This window comes from Pan paniscus, chromosome 17, assembly GCF_029289425.2.
Source record: "Pan paniscus chromosome 17, NHGRI_mPanPan1-v2.0_pri, whole genome shotgun sequence".
In the NCBI taxonomy this organism is placed as follows: Eukaryota; Metazoa; Chordata; class Mammalia; order Primates; family Hominidae; genus Pan; species Pan paniscus.
The window spans coordinates 54,136,982-54,151,974 of record NC_073266.2 but is presented as its reverse complement, the minus strand read 5'-3'; the positions used below and the strand labels follow the sequence as shown (position 1 = coordinate 54,151,974).

Here is a 14,993-nt window from a genome sequence, read left to right as displayed (position 1 = left end):
TAAGCGGCATTATCTTTTATATTTCACTTGTCTTCATCCAACTTTACCCACATCACAGAGGACAAAAATAGAATCAAACATTTAATGTCATCAGCAACATGCAACACACCAAAATGGGTTCCATGTTCCTCTTCTAGCCACACGTTCTGAACTTTACATCTCCTAGCTCCTTGTTATTTAGCAGATTTTCACAGAAATGGTGGAGGAGTACTTTAAGAGCACTTTTTAAAAGAGATAATTTTTTATAGTCAAAAAAAAAAAAAAGCACAGCTTTTAACTGTGGGGAGGATTCCTGACTGATCTTACTTTGAAAACGAATGACATAAGGAGAGGGATTGTGTGAAACTTACATCGGTGATCATCTTCCCTCTGGTCTTATTTCTCTCTCTGTGGTTGGCCCGTTTCTGTTTCTGCTGCAAAACCCTTTCCCTGGTTGTGCGATACTCTAGTGCAAATTCACTAATAATCCTGCAGAATTTGTTTATGTTCACTTCCCGAATTGCGTAAGGTGGATGGCCCATAAAGAGTAAAAAGGAGTGGAATCTGCAAGGAAAAAACAGTAATAGCAATGACTTCCATTTTAAGAAATAAAAATTACTTGTCTAAAATCTCTCAGTAAGAAACCAATGTGAGAACTTAAAATAAATAATAATAATAATAATAATAAAGAAACCAACAAGCCACACTCTCAGTAAGAAGACACTGTCCTTCATTCCTGGGGCTTTGAATTTCAAGAGTCTTCTCAAGTGAAAATGCAAACAGAAGTTCAACTCACTTTCCCACTGATGGAGATTATATCTAGGTGGCAGGACCTCAACAGATTACTTTTTCACTTTGCATATCTGTGTTTTAACATTTTTCTAAAATGGATATATGTAAAACTTTTGTAAGAAAAATGTTAAAGTGGTATTTTCGAAAAGTATTGCACCATTTCTAGATTATATGACAATTCAATAGGAATAAAGAAATGTTGCTTAGAAATTCTTTGGAATGAACACTTAAAATAGACATGAACATATTATGAATAACATGTTAATTCATAGCTTCTAAATAGATGCTGTTTTCTGAGTAAATATTTTTAAACATTTCTTGTGATATTATATATAATATTAATTTAATTAGGAAACACCAAAGAAGCAGAAAATAAATTTATTTTAACTACTTAATTTGTAAACAAAAATTATTAAACATTATTTGTTTTAAAATGTTGTAAAAGAAATTACATGAGCAGATAAGTACCCAAATTTTAGTTATTAGGAAATGAGAAAGAACACAGTGGGAGACAGAGGGAAAGCTTTCTGTGGAACAAACAACATTACGCAAATGATACCACTATTTATAGACAAAAAATTTTGATCACTCTAATTTGCACAGCTTGAATATGGATTTTTTAAAATAAGGGACACTGGCTTACTCTTTTTGAGACGAATAATGAAGTAAACATACAACTTGTATTTAAAGTAAAAGGGCCTAAAAAATGCTATCCAAAACTACATGACTCTTAGAAGAAAACAAAGTAGAAATCTTCATGACTTTGGATTAATGTGTTTAGATATGATACCCAAAGCAGAAGTGACCAAAGTAGATAAACTGGACTTCATTAAACTTAAAAACTTTTGTGTTTCAAAGGATATTATCAAGACTAAAAAGACAATCTAAAAGATAGGAGAAAATATTTGCAAGTCATGTGTCTAATAAGGGACTTGTGTCAGAATATATAAAGGAATCTTACAACGCAACACTAAAAAGACAAATAAAAAATGGACAAAGGATTTGAATAGACATTTCTCCTAAAAAGATATGCACACGGCCAAGAGATACATGAAAAAAGCTGCTCAACATCACTAAGGAATGCACATCAGAACCACAAGGAGACACCACATACACCCACCAGGATGGCTGTAATAAAAGAGACAGGCTAGAACAAATGTTGGTGAGGATGTGGAGAAATTGGACCCTTTCCACAGTGCTGGTAGGAAGATAAAATGGTTTAGCAGCCATAGAAAATGATCTGGCAGTTCTTCAAAAAGATAAACAGAGTTTATTACATGACTTAGCAATTTTTCTCATTTGCATAAAAAGAAATGAAAATATGTGTACACACAAAACCTTCTATACAAAAGTTCATAGAAGCATTATTCACAATAGCTGAAAGTGGAAACAACCCAAATGTCCATGGAAAGATAAACTAAGTATAGCATTGGATGGATATAATGCATGGATAAACTAAATATAGCATTTCCAAATAAGGCCCTGGACGACTGGCCCCATCACCTCTCTGACTTCATCTCTCGTGACTCCAGTTACACTGGAATCCTGGTTATTCCCTGAAAAAGCCCACCTCAGAGCCCCAGACACCATGTGTAGTGTACAGGAGCCCTGGAGGGACACAGAGGCCAAGGAACTGAGAGCCTGCAGGGCCTGTGGGGAGGTGTGAGGAGGCCACTCCACAGGGTAGGACCACAGGCCTGACAAGGTATCCAGTACCAGCTGTTCCCCATGCGTAGAATGTTTTCCCTACTGACAGCTGCATGGATGGCTCTCACTCATTCCACAGGTCTCTGCCCAAAATACCACCTCCTCCGAGAAGCCTTCCATGACCACCCTGTGTCAGGTCACTACCTAACCATTTATACTCTTATTTTTTCTTCCTGGCTGTTATTACCACTTGACATTATATATTAGATATATGATATGATATTAGGATAGGACAGTACAGTATAATATAACAACTATTCAAGATCTGTATGCAGGAAGATTTGAGGGGAGAATCCATCAGCCTGCAGCTAGCTAACCACTTCACCTCATTCTAATATATTAACATTCTGGGTCCTATTTTATACATAAGTACAACCCAAGATTCTTTATCCTACACTTTCTAGAGCATTGTTTTTGGATGCACAGGGAATCCAAACTTAACATATAAATTGGAAATGTTATTTAAGTATATATTTTACAAACAAGGAGAGTAACAACAAACAAGTAAAGGTCTGAAAAAGATCCAGATATACATTTGAAAAGAGAGAAACTATGGTATTCCTTCAGAAGAACAAAAAGGATATGACTTTGAGGCCATAAAACTTTTAAGGAATTTTTTTCAGTTGAGTTTGTAACTTTTAGAATACATGATATGAAGATTGTACGGTTATGGGCAGGCTGGCCCCCCTAACCAGTATGCTAAAGCACAAGTCAAACATCTTTGATTTGTTCCATCATCTGACTCTTACTCAAGCCTGCCACTATCTAGCCCAGAATGGGAGGGGTGGACTTTGGGCAATGGCACACCAGTCTTGGTGTTTACTTGTTTTCTGCCTGTCTCTCCCCCTTGAATGGCAGTCCATTGCTGTAGTTTGCTAGGCCTCCCAGGAAGGCTTTTGATATGGTTTGGCTGTGTCTCCACCCAAATCTCATCTTAAATTGTAGTTCCCATAATTCCCATGCATTGTTTAGGGACCAGGTGGAAACAATTGAATCATAGGGGGCGGTATCCCCCATCCTGTTCTTGTGAGAGTAAGATCTCACGAGATCTGATGGTTTTATAAGGGCTTTCCCGCTTTGCTTGGCACTTCTCCTTGCTGCCGTTATGTGAAGAAGGACGTGTTTGGTTCCCCTTCCACTGTGATTGTAAGTTTCCTGAGGCCTCCCCAGTGGTGCAGAACTGTGAGTCAATTAACCTTCTTTCCTTTATAAATTACCCAGTCTCGGATATGTCTTTATTAGCAGCATGAGAATGGACTAATAACAGCTTTCTTCTCTTCCTCTCCCCAGTCCCTCTCTGTGCCTTTCACAGTGCAACTGTAGCCTAATGAATCTACAGGAGTGAGTGGGTGGGTCTGTACATCCAGAGAGTACAAAAGGATAAAAGGAAAGGTTAATATGCACGTTTAAGAATTAAAGACAAAACCCACATTATTATCTCAATAGACACAGAAAAGGCTTTCAATAAAATTCAACACCCTTCATGTTAAAACACTCGATAAACTAGGTATTGAAGGAACATACCTCAAAATATAATAATAAGAGCCATCTATGACAAATCCACAGCCAGTATCATACTGAATGGGCAAAAGCTAGAAGCATTCCCCTTGAAAACCAGCAGGAGACACGGATGCCCTCTCTCACCACTTCTATGCAACATAATGTTGGAAGTTCTGGTCAGGGCAATCAGGAAGGAGAAATAAAGGGCATTCAAATAGGATGAGAGAAAGTCAAACTATCTTTGTTTGCAAATGACATGATTCTATATCCAGAAAACTCCATCATCTCAGCCCAAAAGCTCCTTCAGCTGATAACTTCAGCAAAGTTCCAGGATACAAAATCAATGTACAAAAATCACTAGCTTTCCTACACACCAACAACAGTCAAGCTGAGAGCCAAATCAGAAAGGCAATCTCATTCACAGTTGCCACGAAAAGAATAAAATACCTAGGAATACAGCTAACCAGGGAGGTGAAAGATATCTACAATGAGAATTACAAAACACTGCTCAAAGAAATCAGAGATGACACAAACAAATGGAAATATCCCATGCTCATGAATTGGAAGGATTAGTGTCATTAAAATGGCCATACTGCCCAAAGCAGTTTACAGATTCAATGCTATTCCTATCAAACTACCAAAGACATTCTTCACAGAACTAGAAAAAAATTGTTTTAAAATTCATATGGAACAAAAAAAGAGCCTGGATTACCAAGGCAATCCTAAGCAAAAAGAACAAAGCTGGAGGCATCACACTACCCAACTTTACAATATAGGGCTACAGTAATTGTGACAGCATAGTACTAGTACAGAAACAGGCACATAGACCAATGGAACAGAATAGAAAGCCCAGAAATAAGGTCACACACCTATGACCGTCTGATCTTTGACAAAGCTGACAAAACAAGCAATGGGGAAAAGACTCTCTATTCAATAAATGGTGCTGGGATAACTGGCTAGTCAAATGTTGAAGATTGGACACCTTCCTTACACCATATACAAAAGTCATCTCTAGATGGATTAAAGACTTAAATGTAAAACCCAAAACTATAAAAACCCTGGAAGACAACCCAGGCAATACCATCCTGGACATAGGAACAGGCTGACAAAGCAATCACAGTGAAATTTACCGAAAGCAATCACAATGAAAGCAAAAATTGACAAATGGGATCTAATTAAATTTAAGAAGTTCTGCACAGCAAAAGAAACTATCAACAGAGTAAACAGATAACCTATAGAGTGGGCAAAAATTTTTGCACACTATGCATCTGACAAAGGTCTAATGTCGAGCATCTTTAAGGAACTTTAATTTACAAGAGAAAAATGAACAACTCCACTAAAAGTGGGCAAAGGACATGAACAGACACTTCTTTTTTTGAGATGGAGTCTTCCTCTGTCTCCCAGGCTGGAGTGTAGTGGCACTGTCTCGGCTCACTGCAAGCTCCACCTCCCAGGTCATGCCATTCTCCTGTCTTAGCCTCCTGAGTAGCTGGGACTACAGGTGCCCACCACCATGCTCAGCTAATTTTTTGTATTTTTAGTAGAGACAGGGTTTCACCGTGTTAGCCAGGATGATCTTGATCTCCTGACCTCGTGATCCACCCACCTTGGCCCCGCAAAATGCTGGGATTACAGGCGTGAGCCACCATGCCCGGCCCCGAACAGACACTTTTTAAAAGAAGACATACATGTGACCAACAAGAATATGGAAAAAAAAAAAGGCTCAACATCACTGATCATTAGAGAAATGCAAATCTAAACCACAATGAGATACCATCTCACATCAGTGAAAATGGTTATAATTAAAAAGTCAAAAAATAACAGATGTTGGTGAAGTTGTGGAAAAAAAGGAACACTTATACTCGGTTGGAGGGAGTGTAAATTAATTCAACCATTGTGGAAAGCAGTATGGTGATTCTTCAAAGAGCTAAAAGCAGAACTTCCATTCGACCCAGCAATCCCATTACTGGGTATATATATACCAAGAGGAATATAAATCATTCTACCAGAAAGACACATGCACACGAATGTTCATTGTAGCACTAATCACAACAGCAAAGACATGAAATCAACCTCAATGCCCATCAATAACAGATTGGATAAAAAAATGTGGTACATATACACCATGAAACACTATACATCCATAAGAAAGAACACGATCATGTCTTTTGTGGGAGCATGGATGGAGCTGGAGGCCATTATCCTTAGCAAACCAACATGGGAACAGAAAACCAAATATCACATGTTCTCATTTATAAATGGGAACTAAATGATGAGAACTTATGAACACAAAGGAGGAAACAACAGACACTGGACATGAAGGTGGAGGGTGGAAGGAGGGAGAGGAGCAGAAAAGATAACTATCGGACACTGGGCTTAGTACCTGGGTGATGAAATAATCTGTACAACAAACCCCCATGACATGAGTTTACCTATGTAACAAACCTTCACATGTATCCCTGAACCTAAAATAAAAGTTAAAACAAATGCAGGTTTGAACATCCAAAACAAAATTTTCTTAGCCAGGAAACAGTTTCAAAAAGTAGGTTTTACCTAAAGAGACACCTTTTGAAACTTTTTGATCTGACATCAAAATATAAGTATTTAGGCAGGCTCATTTGCATGACTAAGATGATCCCTCTGGTTACCAGCTGTAAGGCCCTGAACTAGGGTCCTTTCTGTGCCTCAGTTTCCCAATGTGTTAAGTTAAAAAAAAAATCACAGCCTTCCTCAGCTATGATCCTGAGGACTGTTGGTGGGAGGGGGAAGGAAAAATGAGGCACAGTCCTTGGGGCTCTCAGTCCTCCATCTCAATTTCAACAAGAGAGTCCTGCTTTAATCAGTTCTACATACAGCGCTCCAGCTAAAGACTTCATTTGAACACAGGGTTCTACGGTTTAGATACTTTGGACTGGCCACTTCCGGGTACCACCTCCCTTTAGCCACGCCCCTTTTACTACCCACACCAAATCCACAGTGAACTTCTGGCTCCTCCTGGTCATCCCCAGTAGGATGTGGACAGGTGAGGCGGGAGCAGCCATCATCTGGGTGACCAGCTTACCAAGGAGAATGGGATAATCAGAGCAAATACTTTATAGCTTAAGAAATAGACATACCACCAAACAGAGTTTTTAATCTGTCTGGGATAAAATGGTTAACATAACCAAGCTCAACAGCTTTATAAGACATTCATAAAATTACTCCAGTTTCATGACGTTCCAAATAATAGTTGGTTCTCTCTCCGTGTGTGTGTGTGTGTGTGTGTTGTGTGTGTGTGTGTGCACACGTGTGTATTTTAAATGGGGAATTGCTTGCATCATACAAAGCATGGAGGGCCAAACCAGCTCACATTCCCTGCCTCTTTGATTTCAGTAAGAAATCTGACAAAATCTCCTAAAAGTTCCCTTGAGGAAGGAAGGACAGCCAGAAGGTCTAGATAGATAGTCAGGGAGATTTATAGTTGAACAATTAAATTCCAAAAGAACTGATTGACGGATAGTTGTCAACCTGGAGGGAAGATTCTGCTTCTTATTTTCGTCCCGTCCAACTTTAAAAACTACTTGCCATTTTCTCAGTGGTCTGAATGGAGACCCAGGGAGTATGAATATCAAAGCAGAAACTGACACAAGCTGGGAGAGGGTTCATGTGCAGATAAAAGTATCAGGTTTTAAAAAGTTCTGTATAGGCTTAAGGAAGGTGAAAGAAGGAGATGAGGAAAGAAAGGAAAGGCAGGGAGGGAGGGAGGAAGGAAGAATGGGTGAGGGTCCCTCAACCGTGTTCTGTGACAAAGCAAAGGAGAAGAGAGTGGTAGCACATGGTAGGAAAGGCCCTGGCCTGGGAAGATAGAAGATCCAGGTTCTAGTCTTCGGGCTACCACTGCTTTCTGGTGGCACGGCCCTGGACAGCCATGGGCTGTTCCAGACCCCATTCTCCTTGTGGGCACAACAAGGTCTGACACATCGCTGCTGTGTCTCCAGGGTCCTCTTGGATCCTGTGACTCTGAGGAGGGCTGGTCCAGAGGACAGTGCTGTGATGGAGCCTGGACCTCCCTCAGGTAGGCTGTGGCATAGCTAAGCAGCTGTTGGAGGATCTGTTACTGGAAGGTCCTCCGAAGGCCAGCTGCAGATCAGGTAAAGGAGGAACTTTTCCAACAAAGAGAGCTGCCTTGAAAGGGAGTGTCCTCTCTATAGGTGAAATTCTTCCAGCAGACCCAGAGATGCAGGGTTCAATTTGTTAGAAATCTTACAGACGCAGTTCCTGATAGGTAGGATTTTTGGATCAAATTATTTCTGAGATTCCTTCCAACTTTGAGGTTTGATGGCATTATATTATTGTGTAAGAAAAATTAATTATCCATGAAACTGTTAAACATCTGTATCATCAGTGTACTTGCTATGTACCAAGAATGTACAAAAAATCTGTAAATTTAACCATCGGCTCTTAATTTCCAGTACAAATTTTTCAATATGCCATTGTACTGATATTTCTATAAGTTCCTCAATCCACTTACCGGTTGATTATCCTTCTATGGACAATCTTTAAAATTATAATTCGCTCTGCACAGTCTTTCAGGAACTCTGACATCCGTTGTTTTAAAACTGGTTTCATTTCATGTTTTGCAATTGCCTTGAGGTGATCCCATGAAGCTTTGCATCTTCTCTCCATCTGACATAAATTATCCTGAAGTTGATCAAAGTCAACCTGAAAATCAGAGCGAGAACACTGCAAACACTGAAACCGCCGGACACCAACCTGAACTGAGAGACAAAACTGCCTCTGGGGAGAAACAAACATCAAAACGAAATTCACATTTTGAAATGCAAACATATTTACAGCCTAAAAATTATTCACATGTGTATCTGTCATTATCTTGACATCACATTATTTAGTGATAAAACTGTTCTCCAAATGAACTTAGTACATGTGTTACCTTTTTTGGCCATATTTGGAAATAAATCTTTGGGAACTGTAAATTAAAACATGATATCGAGGAACCCTAGTACAAGATGAACTAAGAAGATGTCTCATAAATTTTTTTCAGAGCACTCTTATTCTTCAGCGATAATATTTCTCTTAAAGTTGAGAAATGCACCCTAGTCCTACAAAGATGGCTCTGCTATGCTGGGGACCAACTAATGGGCAGCCAGCTTCTCTTCGTGTTGATCTCCTTTATAATGTGAGTGACAAGTTGTTTTATTCACCTGCCCACTCACTCATTCCACCAACACTCATGGAGAAACTAGCATACACCAGTCTCTAAGCCAGGCATTGAACATAAACACAAATGCTGAATGAGACAACTTCCTGTTCTCAAGGAGGCTAACTGTACACACAGGTGATTCCCAAACTCTGAAGGACACACAGACCCCACCAGGCTCGTGTGTGTGCCTGTGTGTGGGTGAGGGTTGCCAGCAGATGCACATCACACATGCAAGGGACAGATGTAACAGAGTGCTGGCTGTGTATTCAGGGACGTGCAGACAGGCTGGATTGCCTGAAGGAGGCTGAGATGAGGTTTTCTAAGGTGATGATTTTATAGAATTTCCAGACTAAAAATTACATAAATCAGAGAGATTTTTAGTCATGAAAAAAATACATCAGAGGGCCACATTTAACAGAGGGATGGGGAAAGAAATTGTGAAGGACAGGAGCGGAGGAAGAAATAGGTAAGTAGGTGTGCTGAAAGGAGGGGACTGAGGTGGATGGAAAGTAGCTAAGATGGGAAAGGCTGTGTCCAGCAAGCAAAAGTCAGAGCAGCAGGAGGTGCGCGGGGGTGAGCACGAGGTGCGTGGAGGGTGTGGCGGGGATGAGCGGGAGGTACACGGGGGTCAGCAGGAAGTGAGCGGAGGGTGCAGGTGGGGGGATGAGTGGCAGGTGCGTGGAGGGTGTGGCGGGGGGTGAGCGGGAGGTGCACAGAGGGTACGGGGTCGGGAGGGGCTGAGCAGGAGGTGCGTGGAGGTGAGCAGGGGCGCGGAGGTAAGCCGTTGCTACTTAGGGGCCACTGACAGAGGCAACGAGCAGGGCCTGCTGAAGCCCACAGGGGACTTGCTGGAGTGACTTCAGACCTCCAGGCCCACCCTTAGAAGGACAATGAAGGGGAAAGAGTTCGCAAAGGTGGATTCTGTGAGGATCTGTGGCACCAACAGGATAAAGACACGCAGTGTCGTGTCTGGTGTGAGGCAGGGAGGCATGCAAGACACCGAATGTACTGGGCTTCCTGATGCTATTGCATCAAAAAGAGAAGGCGAGTTTAGGCAAAGCCCTGGGATTCAGGTATGCAGGGTTTCATGGCACTTTGAGGAAAATGATTTGTCTGAAACCAAAGGAATCCTGAGTCCAGATAGGAAAGGCTTCGCTTTCTCATGATACAATGAGGCTTAGAAAAAAATTCTGATAGGCCAGTTCAGGGTCCCCTGCTCGGTGCACCTGGCAGAGGCCAGCCTGTGGCTCTGGAGGTAGGTGGAGGAGGCTCTCGGCCACCAGGTCCCCACAAGCCAGGGCTGTGGCAGAAGGCAGACAGAGAGGGAGGGCCCTTTGAAGTAGGCTCAGCAGCCAACCCACATCCTTCCCCACCTTTGTCCACCACTCTCTCTCTTCCTCTCATGCTGGATTCCAACACACCCAAGTACTTCCGGCTCTCATGCTCCAGCCAGGAGTGTTTCTAGAAGGTTCCTTCACACTGGCCTGGTTGCTGTGCCCTATTTAAGGGTATTTTCCACCTCTGCCCTCTCCCCTAGCGAGTTTCCTGTGCTCCTAAGACCTTCACATCTCCCAGTTCTGGTGTGTTTGGGATCCCTCTAGGAGTTGGTCAGCCTCAGTGACCCCCTGCACTAGAGGCAGCCAGGTGTCCACATACTGTGACTGTCTCTTTTCTAATGAAGCATAAGTTCATGAAGATATTAACTCTGCACTCGCTTTAAGAGCTTGCAGCTGAGGGCCAAGGCCATATACTGTTTACAGCTCTATAAAAATGTTCCCTCTGGGCAAGATCATAGGGAATGCCGATCTGTGGGGAGCAAGAGCCGGGAGGGCCCTGTTTTCTGGCTCCACACCTCACTGCAAGGTCCTATGGACATCTCAGGAAGAGCCAAATTGCATCTTTTTGACATGGTTGCCACCTAAGACAAGCTGTGCTGTTTCAGCATTCTGGAGAATCCACCCTGGTGAGTAACACTGCCTAACAGTGGACGCAGGGTTTAGGAATAGGATGGCAGGCTTGCCTTGCATACCTCAGTAGGAAAGAATCCGACTGAGAAACAGAGATAGGAAAAAGATCTTAAAAGTTCATTAGAAATGCCACAAAACAAATCATATTCATAAACTCCAGAGCAGAGAATGCAGGCAGCACTTGGGCATTTTACTTAATAGGGCATGTGTTCCTCGAGGATGACCGATAAAGATCCCGTGGCTGCAGCGAGACCAGGCCCACTCCTCAGCGTCCGCAGACATACCTTGGCTGACCTGGTGATGGCCCCGATCTCCGAGTACAGATCGGAGCTGTCTGGGAAGTTTTCTACCACCATGGTGCACACATGGTGGAGAAGCGACTGCTTGTGCACTGTGTCTTTGACTTCTGGAACCTTCTCGAGGTAGCTTAACTCAAACGCTTTGGCCTGTTTTGCAAACATCAATAAAAGACATGTTTCAAGCAGGCTCTTAGAGAATAGCACATGATGGTTAGGATCAATTCTTGGCTGCAGTCACCCAACATTCAGTTTCTCTGTGGCTGAAGCTCCTGGGGCCACATGCTCCATGATCCATGGCTGATCACACATGGGCCAGCCACACTGAGAATGAGGGAGCCTCTAGCCCTTTCCCACCACAGCCATGAGCCATGTCCCAGGGCTCACCCCTAAATCAGGGTGCTGTGGGGCTGGGCTCTGACATCTGCCTACCTACTTCTTCCTCCCTTTGCCTGTTGTTGTCTACTTCCTGGACAAAGCTGAGCCAATTTTAAATAGTTGCGTTTCTTAATAGCTAATGCATGCTGGGCTTAATACCTAGGTGATGGGTTGATAGGGGCAGCAAACTACCAGGGCACATGTTTACCAATGTAACAAACCTGTACATCCTGCAAATGTACCCCAGAACTTAAAAAAAAATTTTTAAACAGTTGTTTTTCTTTAAGCATCAAAATGCTTATGAGTATTTGAGTGATAAGCTCAGAAAAAAAATGGGGCAGAAGGAAGTTTTCCAATGTCAAGTTTGAGAGTAGTTACACTTCATAAAGAATCATGTGTGTGTTTTTCTGTTTTCTTATTTATAGCAAGACACAGGTTGAAATAAATAGGCCCTGATATCTTTTTTTTTTTTTTTTTTTGAGACAGAGTCTTGCTCTGTCACCCAGGCTGGAGTGCAGTGGTGAGATCTCAGCTCACTGCAACCTCTGCTTCCCGGGTTCAAGCGATTCTCCTGCCTCAGCATTCTGAGTAGCTGGAACTACAGGTGCGTGCTGCCATGCCTGGCTAATTTTTTGTATTTTTAGTAGAGACAGGGTTTCACCGTGTTAGCCAGGATGGTCTCGATCTCCTGACCTCGTGATCCACCCGCGTCAGCCTCACAAAGTCCTGGGATTACAGGTGTGAGCCACCGCGCCCGGCCTAGGCCCTGATATCTTAAGAACAAAATTCCTTCTAGATTTTCAGCAAGAAGACACAAAAGTCATTTGTTCCACTGTGCTTTGGGGAACCTGAGGTACAACCTTCATCAGCAATTGCTGGGCAGGGATTTTGTGACAAGGGGGGCTACAGGATGAGGGATGGGGATGACTTACATTAGTTCCATTTAGAAAGTTCCCAATGGCTAAGAGAGTAGACAGGATAAAGCCCAAGGTTTTATTGTTCTCCAACTGGTCTATTCCTTCCTTCAGGTCCAGGAGTGGTTCTGCTACTTCCTTTCAGTTAAAAAAAATTAGACAATAAAGAGTGTACAATTTGGGTTTACTTTGTTCTTTTGACTTTTTGTATAAGGGAATAACACACGGTGTTCTCCCCAGCACAAGGCAATCCCCCACGATGGGCATTGCTCCTAGGCATGGAAACGTGTGGCAGGGAGAGCCTCTACTCCCCAGACCCTGCAGTGGAGACCAAAAGGACCTTGTGCTGGGGTGACAAGGGCTCTAGACTCCCCATTTCTGCCTCAGGGAATGCCCTCCTCTTACTCTCCTTTCTGGCTGTGGCTGACTCCTCGGACACTCTTCCTTCCCATCTTCCTTCGGCTTCTAGACCACAGTCTTCTTCTTTGCTTTTTCTCCTTCCAGGCAGATTGGCAATGAAAGTTGTGCGCTCGATGTCCCTGAACTGCCCCAGGCCTCCTCCTCCCCTCAAGGCACTCCACGGCTAGCCACCTGGCAGCCTGGGCTGCTCACTAGAAGGCTACTGCCCTGTACCCCACTGCTTTCATGATCACCCTCCCTCAGACCTCCAGCCTGCTCTGTAGCCTCATGGCCTCCATCTCCCCCACCCTCACTGCTGTTATTCTGTGGCCCCCACTCCTTTGTCTTGACTGAGGCTCTCCCCCAGCCTATATCCCAAAGCCAGGAAATCCAGCTTCAGTTTCTCCAGCCCAGGTCTTGCCAGGCTGACCCAGTGATCTGTTTTCTCCCTGATGTTACCTCCCTTGGCTAAAAAAAAGTCACCTGAGCATGCTCTCTGGTCTTGTGACCCAGTCATAGCAGTCACCTCAGCAATCCCTAGGTGTCTTCCTCTCTGCTTGACTTCCTGATGAATTCAAATACTGTAGTTCCCTTCTAAAGTCCCCCAAACCCACCACCATCTGGCCCTCAGTACAGGACCTTGCTCCTTCCTTTGCCAGAAGATGGAGACCACACAGCCTCCCCACTTGGCTTTATTTTTTTAGAGATGGAGGTCTCACTCTGTTACCCAGGCTAGAGTACAGTAAGGTGATTATAGCCTATTGCAGCCTTGAACTCCTGGCCCCAAGTGATCCTCCTGAGTAGCTGGGACTACAAGTACATGCCACAACACCTGGCTAAGTTTTTAAAATTTCTGTAGAGACAGGGTCTCACTATGATGCCCAGGTTGGTCTTGAACTCCAGGCTTCAAGCCATCCTCCTGCCTCAGCCTCCCAAAGTGCTGGGATTACAGGTGTGAGCCACTGCACCTGGCTCACCTGGGCTATAGAATCTCTCTTCTGCAGACTTCCTCTCAACTAAGATCCCACACAGTTCACTTTCCATCTCCTCCTTTTCTTCTCCACTGGCTCCTTCTGTTCAGCCTGCGAAAAACTCCCACTGCCCTATTCCAGAGAGGATGCCCATGTCCTCTGCTTTCTACTCAGGAGGAGCCTCCTCAAGCTTTCTCCATTAAGGCCCATTTCCTTCTGTTCCCCTCCCAAACTCTTGCAATAGGCAACATAAAAAGACCTGCTAATTGCCACAATCACTGGCAGTTTAGGTGATTATCATCACGTGGAAGGATTATAGGAAATTTTCTATATTGTGCTTTTCTGTATTTTCCATATTTTCTACAATGAGAATATAGGATCTGAAAAAAAAATGTAATTGTTTTGTTTTGTAATCAGTGACCTGGTGCCCACAATCTAGTGTCTGAGGCTGGCACCAGGCAGACATTTTAGAATCAGCCTTCATTGGCCAGCTGCTGATCACTTGGTGTACACACGACCTCCTCATTGTCAACTCACCCTCCGTACCCTATGCCAAGAATGATATTTCACTGCCTTAATATTGATCAATGAAAAACTGCCTTTCTCAACACTGTGGATGTGGGATCAGTGGCCTCTCTTACAGAGAGCTTACCTTTTCTGTAGTTTCATAATCCATTTTGAATGCCCAGAGGTGAAGTCGTGCAGAGAGCTCACTGATGGAGGACAGGGTGAGGAGGAACTGCTCTGCACTGCCCAAGGGGATTTCAGGGTTGGCCAGCTGAGCTTCCTGGATTTTCTGCTTCTCCTCATCGGTGGGAATCATTGTTAGAATTTTCTGGAAATAGGAGATGATATAGTATATTTTCTCTTAGTGATGGACCCTCCCCTGC

At 43.2% G+C, this 14,993-nt stretch overlaps 1 protein-coding gene across 15 annotated transcripts in view; it reads right to left on the bottom strand.

Annotated features, from left to right (window-relative positions):
* FHOD3 (formin homology 2 domain containing 3) overlaps positions 1-14,993 on the bottom strand; it is a 482,704-nt gene that overhangs the window by 24,064 nt on the left and 443,647 nt on the right. For all 15 annotated transcript variants that reach the window (XM_063597250.1, XM_055102327.2, XM_063597253.1 and 12 more), the window contains 5 exons: positions 14,756-14,938; positions 12,752-12,871; positions 11,430-11,591; positions 8,489-8,679; positions 351-543 (listed from right to left, as the gene is read on the bottom strand). In XM_063597250.1, the coding sequence (XP_063453320.1) occupies positions 351-543; positions 8,489-8,679; positions 11,430-11,591; positions 12,752-12,871; positions 14,756-14,938 (849 nt within the window). The remainder of the gene's footprint in view (positions 1-350; positions 544-8,488; positions 8,680-11,429; positions 11,592-12,751; positions 12,872-14,755; positions 14,939-14,993) is intronic.